General features: G+C 32.6%; 2 protein-coding genes and 1 pseudogene across 3 annotated transcripts; 1 reads left to right on the top strand and 2 right to left on the bottom strand.

Moving 5' to 3' along the window:
- Positions 1-1,593: 1,593 nt before the first annotated feature.
- Positions 1,594-9,607, bottom strand: LOC100250832 (two-component response regulator ORR21). 2 transcript variants are annotated; one of them, XM_010652974.3, is made up of 6 exons: positions 9,073-9,607; positions 6,090-6,242; positions 5,536-5,934; positions 5,268-5,344; positions 3,230-4,414; positions 1,594-2,013 (listed from the first exon to the last, which is right to left on the bottom strand). In XM_010652974.3, the coding sequence occupies exons 1-5, from the start codon at positions 9,245-9,247 to the stop codon at positions 3,230-3,232; spliced, it is 1,989 nt and encodes a 662-aa protein (XP_010651276.1). In that variant the 5' UTR covers positions 9,248-9,607; the 3' UTR covers positions 1,594-2,013. The 2 variants fall into 2 exon arrangements, with proteins under 2 accessions (XP_010651276.1, XP_010651334.1); XM_010653032.3 differs by lacking the exon at positions 6,090-6,242 and having other exon boundaries at positions 9,073-9,605.
- On the bottom strand, positions 6,736-8,476 carry LOC104879573 (ribosomal protein eL21 pseudogene; annotated as a pseudogene).
- Positions 9,608-15,167: 5,560 nt separating the features above from the next.
- On the top strand, positions 15,168-16,140 carry LOC100255936 (uncharacterized). Its single transcript, XM_002284974.4, has 2 exons — positions 15,168-15,610; positions 15,794-16,140. The coding sequence occupies exons 1-2, from the start codon at positions 15,284-15,286 to the stop codon at positions 15,971-15,973; spliced, it is 507 nt and encodes a 168-aa protein (XP_002285010.1). The 5' UTR covers positions 15,168-15,283; the 3' UTR covers positions 15,974-16,140.
- Positions 16,141-17,335: the final 1,195 nt, after the last annotated feature.

The raw sequence follows: 17,335 nt of genomic DNA, 5'->3' as shown, positions 1-17,335 counted from the left end.
ATTTATTAAATTTTTAAGAAAAATTTAGTTTAATAGAAAAGTACATTTTTGTTGCTTTTATCTTAATGAAAAATTTCTTTTCTTTTTTCAACTTTTAACTTTATTACAATACTAAAACCCAATTTCTTACACAAATTAAAACCGAATTTATTTTTAAAAAATTTGGATAATTTTTTACTTTAAAGAAAATTATACTCACTCAATTTTGTGCAATATGGATGACAAATAAATTTACCATATATCAATAAGGTTGTTATCAAGAAAAATTCCAATATGATTGAAAAATATTTTGTTTTGCCTTCTTTTATTCTCTTATTTCTTAAAATTGGGATTTGATTTTTTATTTTTTCCACTGGATTGCATTTCGGGATTCAGAAAGACCCAGATTGCATGTTCTAAGATGGTATCAAATGATAACATGATATTGTCCTACTTAACAAACAAAAACTAAGAAAAAAAATATTTTCCTATTTGCAAAGAGAACCTAGAAGCTATGAATAAAAATTAAAGGACAAAGATTTTGTTTGGAAGAAAACTGAACTTTGATTTTAGCTAATGATATGGTAGAATATAAAGGGGGAAAGGAGGAATAAAGTCGAGTACACCAAAAGGTCAATTTTACTTGTTTTTCCTTTGTACTCACCCATTCGAGAATCTGTTTAAGAATGAATCCTTTTCTTTATTCTCCCTCCTCTTCCAACGTGACAGTCAGATCGGCCCCGCTGCAGTAAGCATCTTAGAATGGTTCCAATAGCATAACCTATGCCGCTCAAACCTATCATTGCCCACTCACTTTAAGATCAATCGCTATCATCTCCAACCATCATTGCAAGACCCTTCTTACCCACAGCTACAATCACCTTCAACTGATCGACCTCAATCTCCTCCCGAAAGAACTTTTTCATCTCCTTCAGACCAACACTATCTATGGATTCTATCAATGCCACCACTCTGCACTGACACAACCTTGCTGCCATCAAGCTCCCCTACAGCCATCTGCCATCATTACATTACAAGCATCCACTATCATCATTAGAGACCTCAAAGGACAACCCCACACTCACCCTCCACCATACCACCACCAAGTGGTCCAGAGCAACTATGCAGTCCCCATTCCTGGTTGCCAGCATCTTTTTCTCCACCCCCCAATCTACAAGGTGTCAAGGACACCATGACTGCCATGTTCCATACCAGATCATCATTAACCACACGTTGCAGCGGGCCAGCGGCTCTCTTGTGTCTCATCCAAATGGGAATTTGAATCAAATCTCATCATTCTTTCGAGCTTGGTTTTCAACAGGGTCATCATAATCCTTTTATCAAGTCAAATCATCTCACCAAAGCCCTCCGACACAATTTTCCTAATATCAAGATCTCCCTTTGTTGGATTTGACAGACAAAGGGGAACCAAACCCGAAGAAGGGGGGAGGTGGTTAACCATCTCATTAGTCAACTCCTCTGCTACCTTCTTTTAATGGTTCAGACTTCATTGTCATGGTAGCTGAAAATCATTATGATAAAATGGAAATGGCAGTAACCTCTTAACTATTACAACCCACTGCTTAATTTTCCGAATTAATGATGGATGAGAACTAAAAAAATGAGCATTTCGACATCAATAACCCATATAACTACTCAGTTACATAGGCAAAACGCCTTCATGTCGGACACCATTTTCAAGCGGCTGGAGTCTTTGACAACTTATTTTCCTACGAACTAGTTAAAGGTAACAATACTTGACTGGGATGTATGTAGAACCTACCCAAGCACTGTCCAGAGACTATCATAACAAAGGAAATTCATCTTTCAATTCTCGCCTTTCAGAATGGAGGATACTGACTATTTAGGTTCTTAGCTCCTGCACCTGAGTTTGGAACAGGCACTGAGAATTTGCGCCTGAAGTAAAACTAATACACAGAATTCAACTGGAATATCTTCTCAACACATGGTCACAAGAAAAAATCTGTATCATCCTAGGGAATCAAAGCCTTCTGCTTATCATGCAATTCAAGCCTGCCACAAGTAAAAAATGAAATCAGTCACAAGAATAAAAAAAAAATTAGGATAATGTTTGTTTCCACTATATATCACAACACTGGTAGTTTAGTGGTACAGTTACATTTTGAGGACAACTTTTCCTCTCAGTGTTACATTTCGTTTTCATTTTATCTTAAATCATACAAATGTATAAAGGAAAACACAAGCCCTCATCATAACACATAAAGATGAAACTAAGATTGGTTTCAAACACAGGATTCAATGAATATACAGATGATGCCATATGCATGCACACAGTCGTCAGAACCATCCTGGATTATGGCAGATTTTCTGGGGTGGTCCATAAATGAGTTCATGCCTAGTTACCTCAAGATTTTTTAAATATCAAGGTCATGGTGAGCACATCAAGACCATTCTTTGAACTCTAGTGACAGTAGAGCTGATACCTATGGCAGTATTGTCCAAAAGGATTCTGAACAATGATAGAAAAGGAGTTGTAAACTTTTAAGGACAGGCTACAGCTTCTCTTGGATAATATCACTTCTCTAAAATATACATACTACATCCAAAACAATAGATGGGTGGAACAGTAATTCAAGTAAAATCTAATGTATAAATTTTCTAAAATTATTTCACAATAATTGTTACAAGCCTTATCCATATACCATCACTGCCACCCAACACTACCACCATCCTCCACACTAAATCACTAACTCCCATGATAACACTACCTCTATTACTGCTAATTTTGTGTATGGGCACAAGTGCATGCATGTGTGCCTGTTTCACTCTTGTCTAATCTAAACAAAGGAAAAGAAAAGGACACAGCAGCATAATTGCTAATCAATAAATAATTAAACAAATAAAGAACAACGTCAGGGCAAATGCCTATGAAAAATAACTCAATACATAACACAAGCAATTATTTGAATTGCCAAACAATTGTCTATGTAAAAAGATGATAAAAACAATGACAATAAAACACATGCAATGATCTCACCATGTTATGGTCCTTCACCGCAGGTGAAAACCATGTAAAGTTTAACATTGTCTAAGATTACCATGGAAAACGAGTTTGGTTGCTGGTGTATCACATTTGATTCAGTTTATGAAACAAGCACCGAAGTAGACAAAAAAGAAAAAAGAAAAGTGACCTACGAGAAAAGGATAGAATAACTTCTGGAGCACATGCCTATAAAGAAAATTTTGCAGTACCAAGCAATAAATTTACCTAATCTGAGAAAACACTCATTAGATCATTTGGGGTAAAATGTGGTAACATAGGGACACCCACTCTAGCATTCTCCATATAATCAAGATTTGGCTCCTGCTTCACTCTGTTTCCTTCATTCTCCCCATAGACCTTTCCATTATTCAAGTTGCTTATTGGTGATTCAGGTTCATCAACAGCAAATCGGCTTGGAATGGATGTTCCTTTACCAACAAATCCAAGATTCCTAAGCAGTCCTTGATCCAGAACTTCACCTGACCTAGCCCCATAAGAGCCCTGGATATCGCAAATATTAGATACAACCCCAGGCAACTGTCTGGGAGCACCAAAGGTTACAGTTGAATTCTGAACTGGCCGAGTGGTGCTATTGCCAGCATTTACTGAGCAAGATGACACCGATGGAGAAATGGAACCTGGGGCTGAAAACCCACCAAGAACAGTTGTATTTTTTAGATCCCCATCTGAGATTTGTCCAACACTCAATGAGGAATTGTTTGACTGAGGTGTCAGAAGACTGTAATCAATAACAGCATTTCTGTTAAAACTGCAGTTCTGATTAACCGAAGCAGGACTATTTCCTGCCTGAAAACTAGCTGAAGTGCGAGACGGCACCACAAGGCAGGAAGGCTGCACATTAATTGAACGACTGGGCTCTGGTATCACAGCCTGCTGTTGTTGTTGCTGTTGATGCTGCTGCTGCTGATGCAACATATCCATCAGAATGTTATTATTCTGAGCACTCAATCCTCCAAGAGAGCCACTAGTTCCCACCGTACCAAGGCTATTAGATGGCCATGCTCCAAACCCTGAAGGAACATCCTCAGTAGATACAACGGTGGGTGGAAAATGCTTGGAAATGTTCGTCTGGCATTTTACCAAAGGTTGACCAAATGCCACACCATGTTCAACAGGGATACACTTGGGTCCCTGTAGAGAGGCTTGTAGAAGAGCTGGTTGGTCCATCGCTGGCAACACTAGGTTGCTTGTTGGTCGACCTAAAAGCTCAGCTTGCAGGGCTGCCAATGTTTGTGGAGGAATTTGGCCTGAGGCAGCCAAAGCTTGAATATCAAACCTTCCAAGCGAACCCAGTTTCACATTTGGTTCTACTGGACCACAGAAAGAATTAGGAATTCCGCCTTGCTGTTGTGCTACTCCACTTAATCTCTTTAAATATAGTCTGAATTTCTGCCAATTGAAATTTACAAATGTAAAGATATTGTGAGAGCAGAATAAGTTTAATCTATACTTTGTTCTCAGACTTGCATATAACCAAATGTCATGGATCATTCAATGCATGGCATATCACACATGAGTTTAAAAAACTAATGCTTTCTACATCACCTCACTCTAGTCAACTGCTTAGTTATTTCAAGGGTTGTAAGGCAGTAACTAAGGTCCTGTTTGATAACTATTTTTAAAAACAATTCTAAAAAAATTAGTTTTAAAAAACTGTTTTTTGATGTTCCATAAAACAAAAATCTATTTGGGAACGTGAAATGTTTTTAACCCGTTTATAATATTTTTAAATATGTTTTAAAAATAATTTGTATATCTAATGCTTTATTTTTAATCATTCTACATATTAGTATAATTATATTTTAAAATAACCTTCAAAAAACAAGTGGAAACAAATTAAAACAATTAAAACATGTTCTCTAAAAATGAACAAAAACACAGTTTTCTGGTTGCTAAAAGTGTTTTCTTGTTTTGAAAAACAAAGAACCGTTCTTAGCCAATAGTTTAACCATATAGCACCTACTATACCAATTTACCACATACCGTTGCTTCTAGTTTGTCTTTTGCTCCATGTTTCTTATTTTTTTTGTGGTTTAAGAAGTTCAGACTTGCATACTTGTTTTTATCTTTTGGGCTTCTTTCCATGAAGGGAATATGTCATCCTGCTTATTCATTAGACATTGCTAACCCAATGTTCTTGTTTATTTTATCAGATAAGAAAAAAACTACAAATTAAACATACAACTGAAAAAACAATCAAGCACTTGCAACCAAAAAATATTCATGCATAGGGAAGACTAACCTGCAAATGGCTTGCTACATTTTCTCTAGTTAACCCCGGAACATTCATTAATTCAAGAATTCTCTTTGGTACAGCCTCTGAAATGGGAGCAGAAAAGTCTGGATCAGCAATTAACAGAAAAAAGCATTGATCTTTCAACAGATGAAAATTACCTTCACACAGAACTAGAACAGTCCTTAATCCCTCAATAATACTTTTTAATATAAAAACTAAAATTGATTAGAAATAAATAAAAAAAAAAACGAGAAATAAAGAGGTAGGGTCATACTATCAATTCCTAGTTGGTTTACAGCACTGACAAATTGTTGATGGAGTTCCACTGACCACACCACACGTGGTTTCTTTGATGTAGATGGATCTTCATTTTCCAATTCGCCATCATCTTCATCCTTAGAATCCCTCCTCTTTTTCTGACCCTTCAATATTCCTTCTGCTCCTTCATTAACAGAAGAAGCATATTCAGCATCTTCACCTCCTCGCTTATGCCGATCATTATCTTCTAAGCTACCTGAATGTTCATGTTCTTTATTTTCGTTCCACTTTTTCCGAACAACATGTTGCCATATATTCTTGAGCTCTTCCTCACGAATAGGCTTAATCAAATAATCACAAGCCCCATGTCGAATTCCTCTCATCACAGCGCTTGTTCTTCCATCAGCAGACATCACTAAGGAATAATTTCCAAGTTAGTTAATAGAAACAATACTTAATTTAACTTTACCAGCTGAAAAACACTACTCACTTTTTTTTTTATTGACAAACAGAAAATACATTAACAATGCCATAAAAATGGGTGTACCAAACAGAAAAAATACTACTCACTAATAACAGGGAGGTCCATTTCCAGCCCAACATGTTCAAGAAGTTTATAGCCATCCATATCAGGCATATGAACATCACTCAGCACAATATCAAAACAACCTTTCTTCTCCCGAAGTATATTTAAAGCAATAGTGGCCTGGGAGCAAGTTGTAACTGCAACCAAAGAGAATTTTGGGTCAAAAACCCAAAAGAATATAACAAAAGTTAACATATCTGACTTTTTTTTATGATAGATGAGATACTGCTAAAACCCCAAATAAATATATCAAATATCAAATATATGATACAATATTCCCACAACTATGCTTTTCCTCAAAACAAAAGGTTTTCCATACATTTTTCTTTTTAATAGGTAAATTTTTGTCCCCATTGGGACTTGAACCTAGAACCTCCCGCAAATCCTCCCCATCCCTTTACCACTTGAGCCAAGCCTCAAGGGCCCATACATTTTATTTTCAATATGGATAAATAAAGCACCAAGAAGATAGCCAACCAAGGATAAAGGGGTACTTAGGATCTCAGTAGATACAATGATCACTTAACAGGAGAAAATATGATGTAAAAAATTAATGATGTTATGAACAGGAAACTTTTAGAGAGAAAAGTTCCATGTTTTTAAAAAAAAGAGAGAAAAATAGCTACCAAACAATAAGTTAAGTTTAACTCCTTTATCATCTATCGCTGGAAAGAGAAATGAAAAAAAATTTCAGTCATTACTTGTCTAGGACTTCATATATTGGTCAAGAAGACTTCTATGGAAATTCTGCATAATTGCTTTACTCTAAAAGGATTGAGCAGCCTTTTATCATAACATAAGAGACTGAAATAACAAAAAGTAAATACCAATACACAAAAGCATTTAACTGAAATGTACATCTCCCCCACCCACAATTCATTCAAGGAGATTACTATATCAAGTCAACTGTCAAACTTGTTAAGCTAGCTAACTTTTTTTTGATAGGCAAAAGGGAAAACATGTATTAGAAGCTGTAGCTCGGTACACAGGAGGTATACACAAACGCCCAGTGGCGTATGGAAAAATAAAAGGAACAAAAAAACCCTTCTCCTAACTTTAGCATCCCTGCATGTAAGCCATCTCATTAAGCAAATTGATGCAATGTAAGTCATGACCAGTATGCTATATCATATAAAAATTAGAGGAAAAAGGAAAGGCCTAAAGTGTATCACAAGAAATCATCACACCATATGCTAAAATCAGAGTAGCATAACAGGAAACAGCCTTCAAGAGTAGCATAACATTCTTCATAACGAGGGAAACCATAAAATTAATTCAAAGCAAGACACGAATCAGTATCCGCCCTTGAGGTCATTCACCACATCATATGGGATTGGTGTGACTGTTTCTAGGGTGGCACCCTCCACCATGAAACCAGGCTTGGGTCCTTCTGGCTGTCTTTTTGTGCTGATCTTCTCCCCACGCTTTTTTGCTTCTGCTTTCAACTCATCGTTCCGAATTTTCCTCAGTCTAAATTCTTCCATGCACCTTGATGGTTGAACATGTTCCACCTGCACATGGATCCTCTTCCTAATAATCCTATTCCCAGCCTGTTTGTTGACTTCAACGCCGATGGCACGCTTGGTGACATTCCAGACCTGGCCATTGCGGCCATGATAGAACTTGTGGGGCATAGGGGTTATATCAATTTCAACTTTCAGATTGACATTGAAATGTTGACATCTAATGGTTACACGCTACATCACCACTAATCTCTGGAAGCTCTGGAGGAAACAGTAGATATTTGACTGCTATCAGTCACTCAAATGTAAAACTCCAGAAAACATATTTGACAAACCATCTTCCAGTTAAGTCCCATCTAGGTAGGAATTGAAGTTATCTAGCCATAGCTGTAGAACATGAGTTGCTTCCCAAAATTAACAGTGGATAACAATCAACTTTATATTTACAGCTATGAGCACAAATTTGACAGTTGCATTGAAGGTCGCCTACACAAGTCAAATGTGAATACTGGTGTAATTAAATGCAAAAGGCTTAACATTGCATCCCTAGTTTCAAGAGATCTTCACCGTCTAAAGGTCACAACTCACAACCAAGGCCTCAGATGCTCAATTGGGCCTATTTGAAATCCACTTTGAGAAAGCTTGAAATGACATCTAAGCACGGATGGTGATAAATTAACGGGAAACTACCCAAATGGAAGGGTTATTTATAGAATTTCTGCTTTTCCAATTTTATAACAAATAAAATAAAATAACAGGCATGGCTTTAAAATTGCAGTCACGGATGGTAATTAACTCCTCCCCAAGAATTTCATGACGCTAACTGCCTCAAGGTCTACAGAAGGTGTTTTCATGTGATTATAAAAGTCAAACTTCCTACAAAGCACAAAACAAAATGCCCCATCATTAGGTGACATGGCTTCAGTAAAAGAATATGCATAATGGACACAAAAAACAAGAGAACTAGAGAAGCTAAACTTCATAGAACGTATTGTATCGTTAAGGCGATCAAGACAATAAGAATTAGGCTCTACCAAGTAGACAAAAGCATCAAGTCAAGAAGGGCGTAGATGCAAAGTTCAGATTGACTATCCTATCCCCAATCTACAATTCAGTTACAACCCCAATTATCCATGCTTCAAACTGAATTTGGAGAACCCAATTCGTCAGACTTCATGTTGTCTTGATACTCAAGTATCGCGTACTCCAAAAACAGAAACCCAAAAATGCCAAATCCCAACACATGACTTTGTAAATCTTGTCAACATTGACCGAGATTCACCAACTAAACAATCAGTAATAAGTTCCAAATGTCCACATATAAAAACCACTCAACTCGAATTACTGTAACCACAATTCACACTACACTACCAGACGAATTCACACCTCTTTCAAAAATCACATCAACTCAAGCAATACGGAAAAAATTCAAAAGAACGAAAACCCTAAAAGGAACAACTGAAAAGTGAAAACAATTCCCAGTGAAGCAAGCGAGACGACTCACCATGATACAAGCACCGTCGAAGCATCTGCTCCAGGATCTTCAAACAAGTGACGTCATCATCGACAACAAGAACCCTAAGACCCGCCGGAAACTGATCGGACACCACCACGTCGGCCTTGCACGACCCGTTGGTGCCCCCGGACGACTGCGGCGGCACTTTCAGCAAAGCCGCCATCACTACCCTCTCTCTAAAACGCGTTCAATTCACCAGATCTGAACACCGAATTTACCGCCATAACAGCTCAGATCCGCATCAGCAAACCCTAAAATTCACCATAGACTGCAAATACGTCACCAAATCAGAACTTCCAGTGCAGTCTCCTCCCAGATCTGCGCCAGGAATCACAAAATCCAAGATAAAATAATAAAAACTTTAGGGGAATTGGAGATTGAGAAATGCCAATGAGAGATTGAGTAGAGATAGAGAGAGATAAATAGGAGGAAGAAACAAAGGAAAAGGGTTTGAAATGGCAAGGATAACGCAGGACAGAGAAGGCAACTCCATTAAAGCTGTCCTTATTTGTATTATATATTTTCTGTAATTTTTTATTAAAATTATTAAATAAAATATTATATAACCCTTCCCCACTTCACAAGCCCAGTCCCCAGGTTCACCCCATTTTACCCTTTGGGTCTTCCAAGCAATTTTTTATTTTTATTTTTAATATTTTGTATTTATATCCGAGCCCCCTAATAACCTATAATATTGCAATTAATGGCCCATATTTAAACATATATTTTGTGCATATGTAAATAAATATTTTCAATTGTTTTATAATATATTTATCATGATAATTATGTTTGATCAGTGCATTAATACCCCTACAGGACACCTACCTTTTTATTCCAAATATGTCCATTTTCTCATCTCATTTACTCTTTTTAACGACTATTTATGGAAACTAAATAAGTCATATTACATAGAAATCCATCATTTGCTAATATATTATATAGACGAAAATAATTGCTCTTTTTTTCAAAGAAAAAAAAATGTTGCTATATTTGATATAATAAGAAATTTTGTATTTTTTTATTATTTTGAATTGAATTAATTCGTTAAAAGGGATGAAACATTCTGGAATTGTAACTCTTTCCATATTTTTATTTAAAAAGTAACTCATTTATTATATAAATAATTTTTACCATTTTAAATATTTAGACGTGGGTTTTAAAATGCAAAGTTATTATATAAGAAAATAATATGAATATTTTTATTCAAATTGATATAAATGTCTTTCACTATTTCAAATATTTATATGTGGGTTTTAAAAGACAAGGTTATTATATAAGAAAATAATGAAGGTATTTTTATTCAAATGACATAAAAAAATGATAATTGATTAAATTTCAAAAATCAGGCTTTTAATGACCCTTTTAAACAATAAATAAAAAATATTTTTTTTTGTTATAAATTTTTATAAATAGTTAATGAAAAACTTATATGACTTTTATGATCATTATTTTAATAGTTATATTTTTTTTTTCTTTTGTAATTAAATAAATATTTATATTATGTTGTCTATTTTAACTTTTAACTATTAATGATGTACTTTCCTAAGCATTATTTGTTGTATTAAATATTCCATGTGAACGGTTGTTTTAAAAAAATAAAACGTTAATATAATTAATTATTATAAATGAGCAATTATTTTATAATAATTCTTTTTCATTATATCATTATAATGATTATTTTAGGAAGGGCACGACCTATTTCTAATCATATAAATATTATTCATTATGAGTCTCATAAACTATATTTTAAAATGTATTTACAAGATTAAAAAGAACTTATACTCATAAATATAACATTCTCATCGATGTTGTATCACATGGGATTGTAGGACTCACAAGGGTAAACAAACCCCGATATTGAGATTGGTTTGGCTTTAATATCATTTGTAACGACATATTTCTAACCATGGATATTGTCTTTTACAAGTATAAGGATCATTAAAATTTTAAAAATTGGTGTAAAAGGTTGAAAGAAGTTTATATTATCAACATTACATTTAAAATATACATAGAAAATGTTGGTGATTAATTCTTGATAAAGTATTTGCATCAAAGATTGTAATAATGACTTATTTTTTCCACAAAAAAAAAAAAAAAAAAAAAACCCTCTAAGAAAGCACGGTGCATATTAAAAATGATTGTTGCATAAAATTTACTAATTACATAATATATATCAATTATTAGCATGACAATAATTGTCTTTTTTATTTTGAAAATGACCTTTAACATCCAATAATCTCATATTTATTGATATTATTATAGTAAATAATGCACAAAATATTCATCACAGAAATTGGTTATGATCATTCTATAAAAAGCTATATATTTTTCTTTTTATAAATAATATATGTCATTAATATTAAGAAGATAATTTATTTATTTTATAAAGTAATTTAATTCATAAAGAGGAGATTCCGGCCGGCAGAAAAGAAAATTCTTTTTCCATGAAAATGTCAAAAATGTGGGAAAATGCTTTAAGCTATATTTTAATTAAAAAAAAGTTAGAGGGAAGGAAAATAGAAGAAAAATTATATATATATTTCTTTTATTTTATTATTTATATAAAAAAATATTTAAAGAAAATTAAGGACATATTTGGTAATTGTTTTCGAAAACAATTCTAAAAAATAGTTTTTAAAAATTATTTTATATATTTTGCAGAACAAAAGTCTGTTTAAAAATCTAAAATGTTTTTAATCTATTTTTAATATTTTAAATATATTTTAAAAATAATTTTTATATATAATATTTTATTTTTAATAATTCTAATGTGTGTATGATTGTTTTTTAAAACAACATTTAGAAAATAAGTGAAAAATAATTAAAAGATGATATTTGAAAACATTTTACTTTCTATTCTTAAAAACAGAAAAATAGAAACAATTTTTAGTTGTAAAATGAGTTCTCTAAGTTTTTTATTTTGGAAAATAGAAAACTATTTTTAAAAATAGTTCTCAACTAGCCTCTAAAGACCCATTTGGTAGTGTTTTTAAAAATTGTTTTCAAAATAGAGAATAAAAAGCAATTTTAATTTTTTTAAATTGGCAAGATGTTTTAAAAAATAGTTTTTAAAAACAAAAAATAAAAAACTTGTTTGAATGAAAGAATTTATATTGTTTTTAAAAACAATGTCTTACTTTTATTTTATAGAAATTTTATAAACTTAATTTATAATAATATGAAATCAAATTCAAGTTACGTCTTCTTAAAAAATAAAAAATAAATATACTATTATGTATGATTTAAAGATAAATATTTTTTTTTAATTATGAAACAATTTTTTTATTCTAGTGAAACAAAAATTACTATAAGATAAAAATAATTTTAATATTCATTTTTAATATATTGATAAAACAAAGGCTATGAATAATTAAGGAAAATACCCAAAAGGGGGGGTGAATTGGGTTTTTCAAAATCTTTTTCCACACAACAATATATGCACAAAATAAATAAAGGAAAGAGATAAAGGTAAAGGATTCAAACTCAGATTTATAGTGGTTCGGCACTCCCTTGCCTACGTCCACTCTCCTCAATCTCCTAACCGAGTGAGGGTTCCACTAGCTTGAAGCTACAATCAAGCTTTCAATCGTCTTACACTTGGATTCCGGCTCCAATGGGCTCTTACACAATCTCTTCAAGATTTGAACCACTTGAAGGCTTTCACACTCAGTTTACACAAGGATGAAACTCTCAACCTAGCTTAAGGAAGGCTCAAGTACAAGAGAAAGCTAGGATGAATTGCAAGAGTGCACTAAGAATATGCAATTGATGGTTTAATGCACTAAGAAAGAGGATGAGAGTTTTTTTGATCAAGAACAGGTAGGTAGGCTTTGAATGCAATTGTTCTCTTAGTCATAAATGAAGAGGAGCTCTCAATTTATAGGTTTCTAAGCTCGGGAAACAAAAACAGCAGAAAGTAGCCTCGACCGGACGAGCAAAGGGTCGACCGGATCACTAGCCGTTGGAGCATTTAATGCATAGCAGGTTACCGTTGCCTCGACCGGACCTCGACCGGACCTCGACCGGACAAAGGGTGAGGCTCGACCGGAAAGAGAAAGCTACTGGGAGAGAGAGAAAGTTTTTGTGTCTCCCTCGACCGGACCTCGACCGGACAAGGGAAACCGGTCGACCGATTCCCCAACCGGTTGAGCCGGTTGGCCATAGCCTCGACCGGATGAGGCTTTTGGTCCTGAAAACCTATCCTTTTTTATTTCTTTCTTTTCCAATACTTAGGCAAGGTCTTTAGGAGAGTTAATATGTCAATTTTGAGTCAATTTGCCTAAGGTATATTTGATAAAACTCGGGTTTTAAAGAAAATCAAGTTTTAAAGAATAAACCGAGTTTTCTAAGATGCATGAAAATGTATGAACATCCTAAGTGCACTCATGCTATCATCTTACATTCATTTCCTATGATCACAAGTCTTCCAAATGGTCTTTATCCCGTATTCGTTTGGTCATTGAGATTATACCTGAGATTCTTAACAATTTAAAGCAATTAGTCACTTAACCACGGTTTGTTATCATCAAAACCTGATTAGGAGAACCCTTGGACTAACAATTTTTAATATAATTCAAATAAGTACTTTAATTAAGTTTTTTAAATTTTTTGTTTCACCTGATTTCTTATGCTTGTTTTTAAAAAAATTGAAGTCTTATTGAAAATAAACATAATTTTGTAATTAAAAAATAAATAGTTTTTAGTAAAACACAAATAATAATATTATAATAAAATCATAAATTATATTTTTAGTAGAAAATATATTATTTTATTATATGTTAGAAATATAATGATATTAACATCTTTGTTATTTTTTTTTGTTAAAAAATGAATAATACTAATTGTCAATAATAATTTATGTAGAATAAATAATGAATAAAGTTTTACTTTTTTTTTAACACAAATGAGTTAAGTTTTTTTTATTACATATGCACACATTTAGTACCCGGTTTTAAACATAATATTGTAGAATATTTTGATTTAATCTATAATTAATTGGATTGATTTTTTATTGTAAATTATTTGTAAAACTTAAAGAATTTATTAAAAATTTGAAGTATTAATTATGTTTCACTTAATTTATAATCTATTTACTTAGTGATTTTTTTTTTTTAAAAAAAAAAAGTAGTGTGTATAGAATAAATAGTAAAGTCATGACTCATGATATATCAATTTTCCTCTCTTATTTTTTTTTTTCAATGATTAGATTTATTTTTTAGTTCTAAATTATTTAAAAAAATTATTAAACTCATTAATAAATCAAATAAAAAGTGTCACTTGATTTGAAATTCATTTTTTTAGTGAAAAAATTTATAAAAGTTTAATTACATGCAAAAAAAGAAATAATAGAATCATTATAAACCAATTTTTACCCATAAATTTATGGTATCAATAAGTTTATTATTTGAGTTTTAAATTATTTTTAAAAATTATTAGACTTGTTAATAAATCCAACACATTAACTCTTATTTAATTTGAAGATCATTTGCCTAGTAAAAAAAATTGAAAAAAATAATTATATATAGAAGAAAAACATAGAGTTGTTTTAAATTAATTTTTGTTCATAAATTTTTTGTATTAATAAGTTTATTATTTAAGTTTTAAATTATTTTAAAAAATTAATAAATTTGTTAACAAATCTAATGCATTAAGCCTTGTTTAATTTGAAGTTAATTTACCTAACAAAATAATAATAATAATTACATGTAAAAAAATATTAATAAAATATGTGTGTTTTTATATTGTTTTTAAAAATGGTGAAAACAACTTTAACTTGTTTTTTAAAAATCGTTATTTGTTTCACTTAAACGAGATTATAAGTTTTTAAAAACTCCGATCAAACGAGACTCTAAATTTTCAAAGATACACTTTCCTCCTACCTTTTTTAGATATTTTCCTTTTTTAATGAAAGATAAAACCATTTACCAAATTTTCTCCTTTTTTTTTTCTTTAATTTTGTTTTTACTCTTTTTAATATTATTTAAAATATTTTTTTTTTTTTTTTTTTAACAATTTTTTCTTCCCACTTTCTATAAACAAAGCATATCCTTAATATTAAAAATAACGAATTGATATGTCTGACTTAGCAGCAAACCTTATCTTGTAACAGTCCCCACAATCCCCATCAATGGAGGTAAGACCCTAGAGAGTGGCTAAGGCTGTAAGGCACCCACTGCTAAGACCAGAAAGTAGAAACTTCATGCTGAAGCGCTTAGGAGGATGGTCTAAGCTGTCCTCCCCGTCCCTTTTCCTCGTTTCCTCCAACCACAACGCCCCACCCTGCACAACCCTGAATCTGTGCTCGGCTATTGGAGCTCCGAAACTGAGCGCTCAACAAGTTTTGAGCATTCGATGCAGAGCGAGACGGAGAGTGAGATATGAGGACGAAGATGAAGGAGAAGAAGATGAGTATGGGCATAACGCTGAGATTGCGATGCTGGAATTATACAGCCAGTCTGCAAGAGGAGAAGCTCTGCTTGTGCATGCAATGGTGGATGACCAAGATGTAGAAGTTCTCATCTTCAAGGTGAGTTAAAGGAAAATTTGATTTGGGTTTCTTCTGGGTAAATTCTGGAAATTTTGGGGTTTGATTGGAAATTGCCTTTGTATAAAATAAATGGCATTCCTTAATTAGAGAAACAATTCCATAAAGTAGGGTGGAAAATAATTTCATTGGTTTCTAATTATTACGATTATGTGGCAATTTTAGGGGTTCTCGTCATGCTTGAGCTATAGGACTTCACCAGACCCATCAAAAAGCATTCTTCCTGCCAGGGCAGTGATCAAGTCCATAGACAGAATCAAAGGGCCTTTCAATCCGTCCGACATAGAATACATTGAGAAAGGCCTGGCATGGGATGCCTTCAAGAGTCGTCTCCAACCCAATTAGGAAAACAAGGCATTCTTTCCCAGCATTTTAGAAATCATCTACCTCTATGAAGGAACATCAATGTAAAAAGGCTAAAACTTTCTGATACTTCTTCCCCTAGTTTTGTATCGTGCGAAACCATTCACGATACTCGTTTAAAAGCTCCTTTTGGCACCTCCGGATTCTAATACCGTTTGAATATACTCTCTCTGATGTAAATATGAAAGTATTTTACAACTTTAAAACACATATTTAAAAAAAAGTTCATTACATATATAATGTTTTAAAATACGTACTTAGAAACTTGTTTTTGAAATAAAGATTGATTTTAATATTATTTATAATATTACAATCTTAAAACACGTATAGAAAAAAGAAGTTTATTATTTTTTTGGCTCAACATACGTGCACATGTGAGCATTTACTAGTCAATGTGAAATATCACAATCTCGAAAATAATATCTATGTGTTACAATGCAGTTCAATTGTTAAATAGAAAGACAATCCAATTTGTTTAATCAAAGGTAACCTTGACCACATGGGGAATGCACCGTGGAGGGGCTCATTAATGGTCAAAAGAATAATATGATTGTGACATTAAAGCGAACCGACAAGAATTAACATAAGATGAAACTCGTTTGGAAGCCAAGTGTCTTGACAAAGTGACAGAGACTTTTAAAAAGGGATGTGGCTTGGAAAGTGGCAAGGCTTTCGTGTAGATTAAGCCACATTTGCAAATTCATTTGTGTTGTTGACAACTTATACAACAGGTTTTGTTCTTTGAGTTGGCCAAGTTTAAAGTTGGGTTACCTGAAAACTATCATATCTTTTTAATTCATGTGCAGAGTCAACCCAGGATGGATTAATTTATCAGAAAGTTGCCTAAGATTGCTCGAATTTTATTACATAGTTATTTCAAAGTGGTGGGTGGTCCAAGACCAAATATAGCATTTTGACATGTGATAAAATTCGAGTTTATTTTAGGAAAGTTTGCTAAGATCTAGGAAGGGTAACCTATCATAAATATTTGTATCACCTAGAGGTCGAGAAAGTTTCTTCTACTCTACTCTCTTGATAAAGGTGACACCCACACTTGAAAAAATATGATTGTTTCATTCTTGTGAATGTTTTGTTTGAAATAATTATGATAAAACAATTTTCAATATTATTTTGAATGTATTATAGGAGTTAATAAAAATATATTGATGTTAATAAATTTAGGTTATGTTTGGTTTCTAAAAAGCAATAAGATAAGCAAAAAATATTTTTTTTTAAAATGATTTTCTCATGTTTAGTCTCATCATGAAAATTATTAAGGAAAATTAAAATTAATTAAAAATCTATATATTTTTTAATTATTTAATTTTAACATTAAAAAAAATT

This window comes from Vitis vinifera, chromosome 1 (assembly GCF_030704535.1).
Source record: "Vitis vinifera cultivar Pinot Noir 40024 chromosome 1, ASM3070453v1".
In the NCBI taxonomy this organism is placed as follows: domain Eukaryota; kingdom Viridiplantae; phylum Streptophyta; class Magnoliopsida; order Vitales; family Vitaceae; genus Vitis; species Vitis vinifera.
This window is presented reverse-complemented; position numbering and strand designations above follow the sequence as displayed.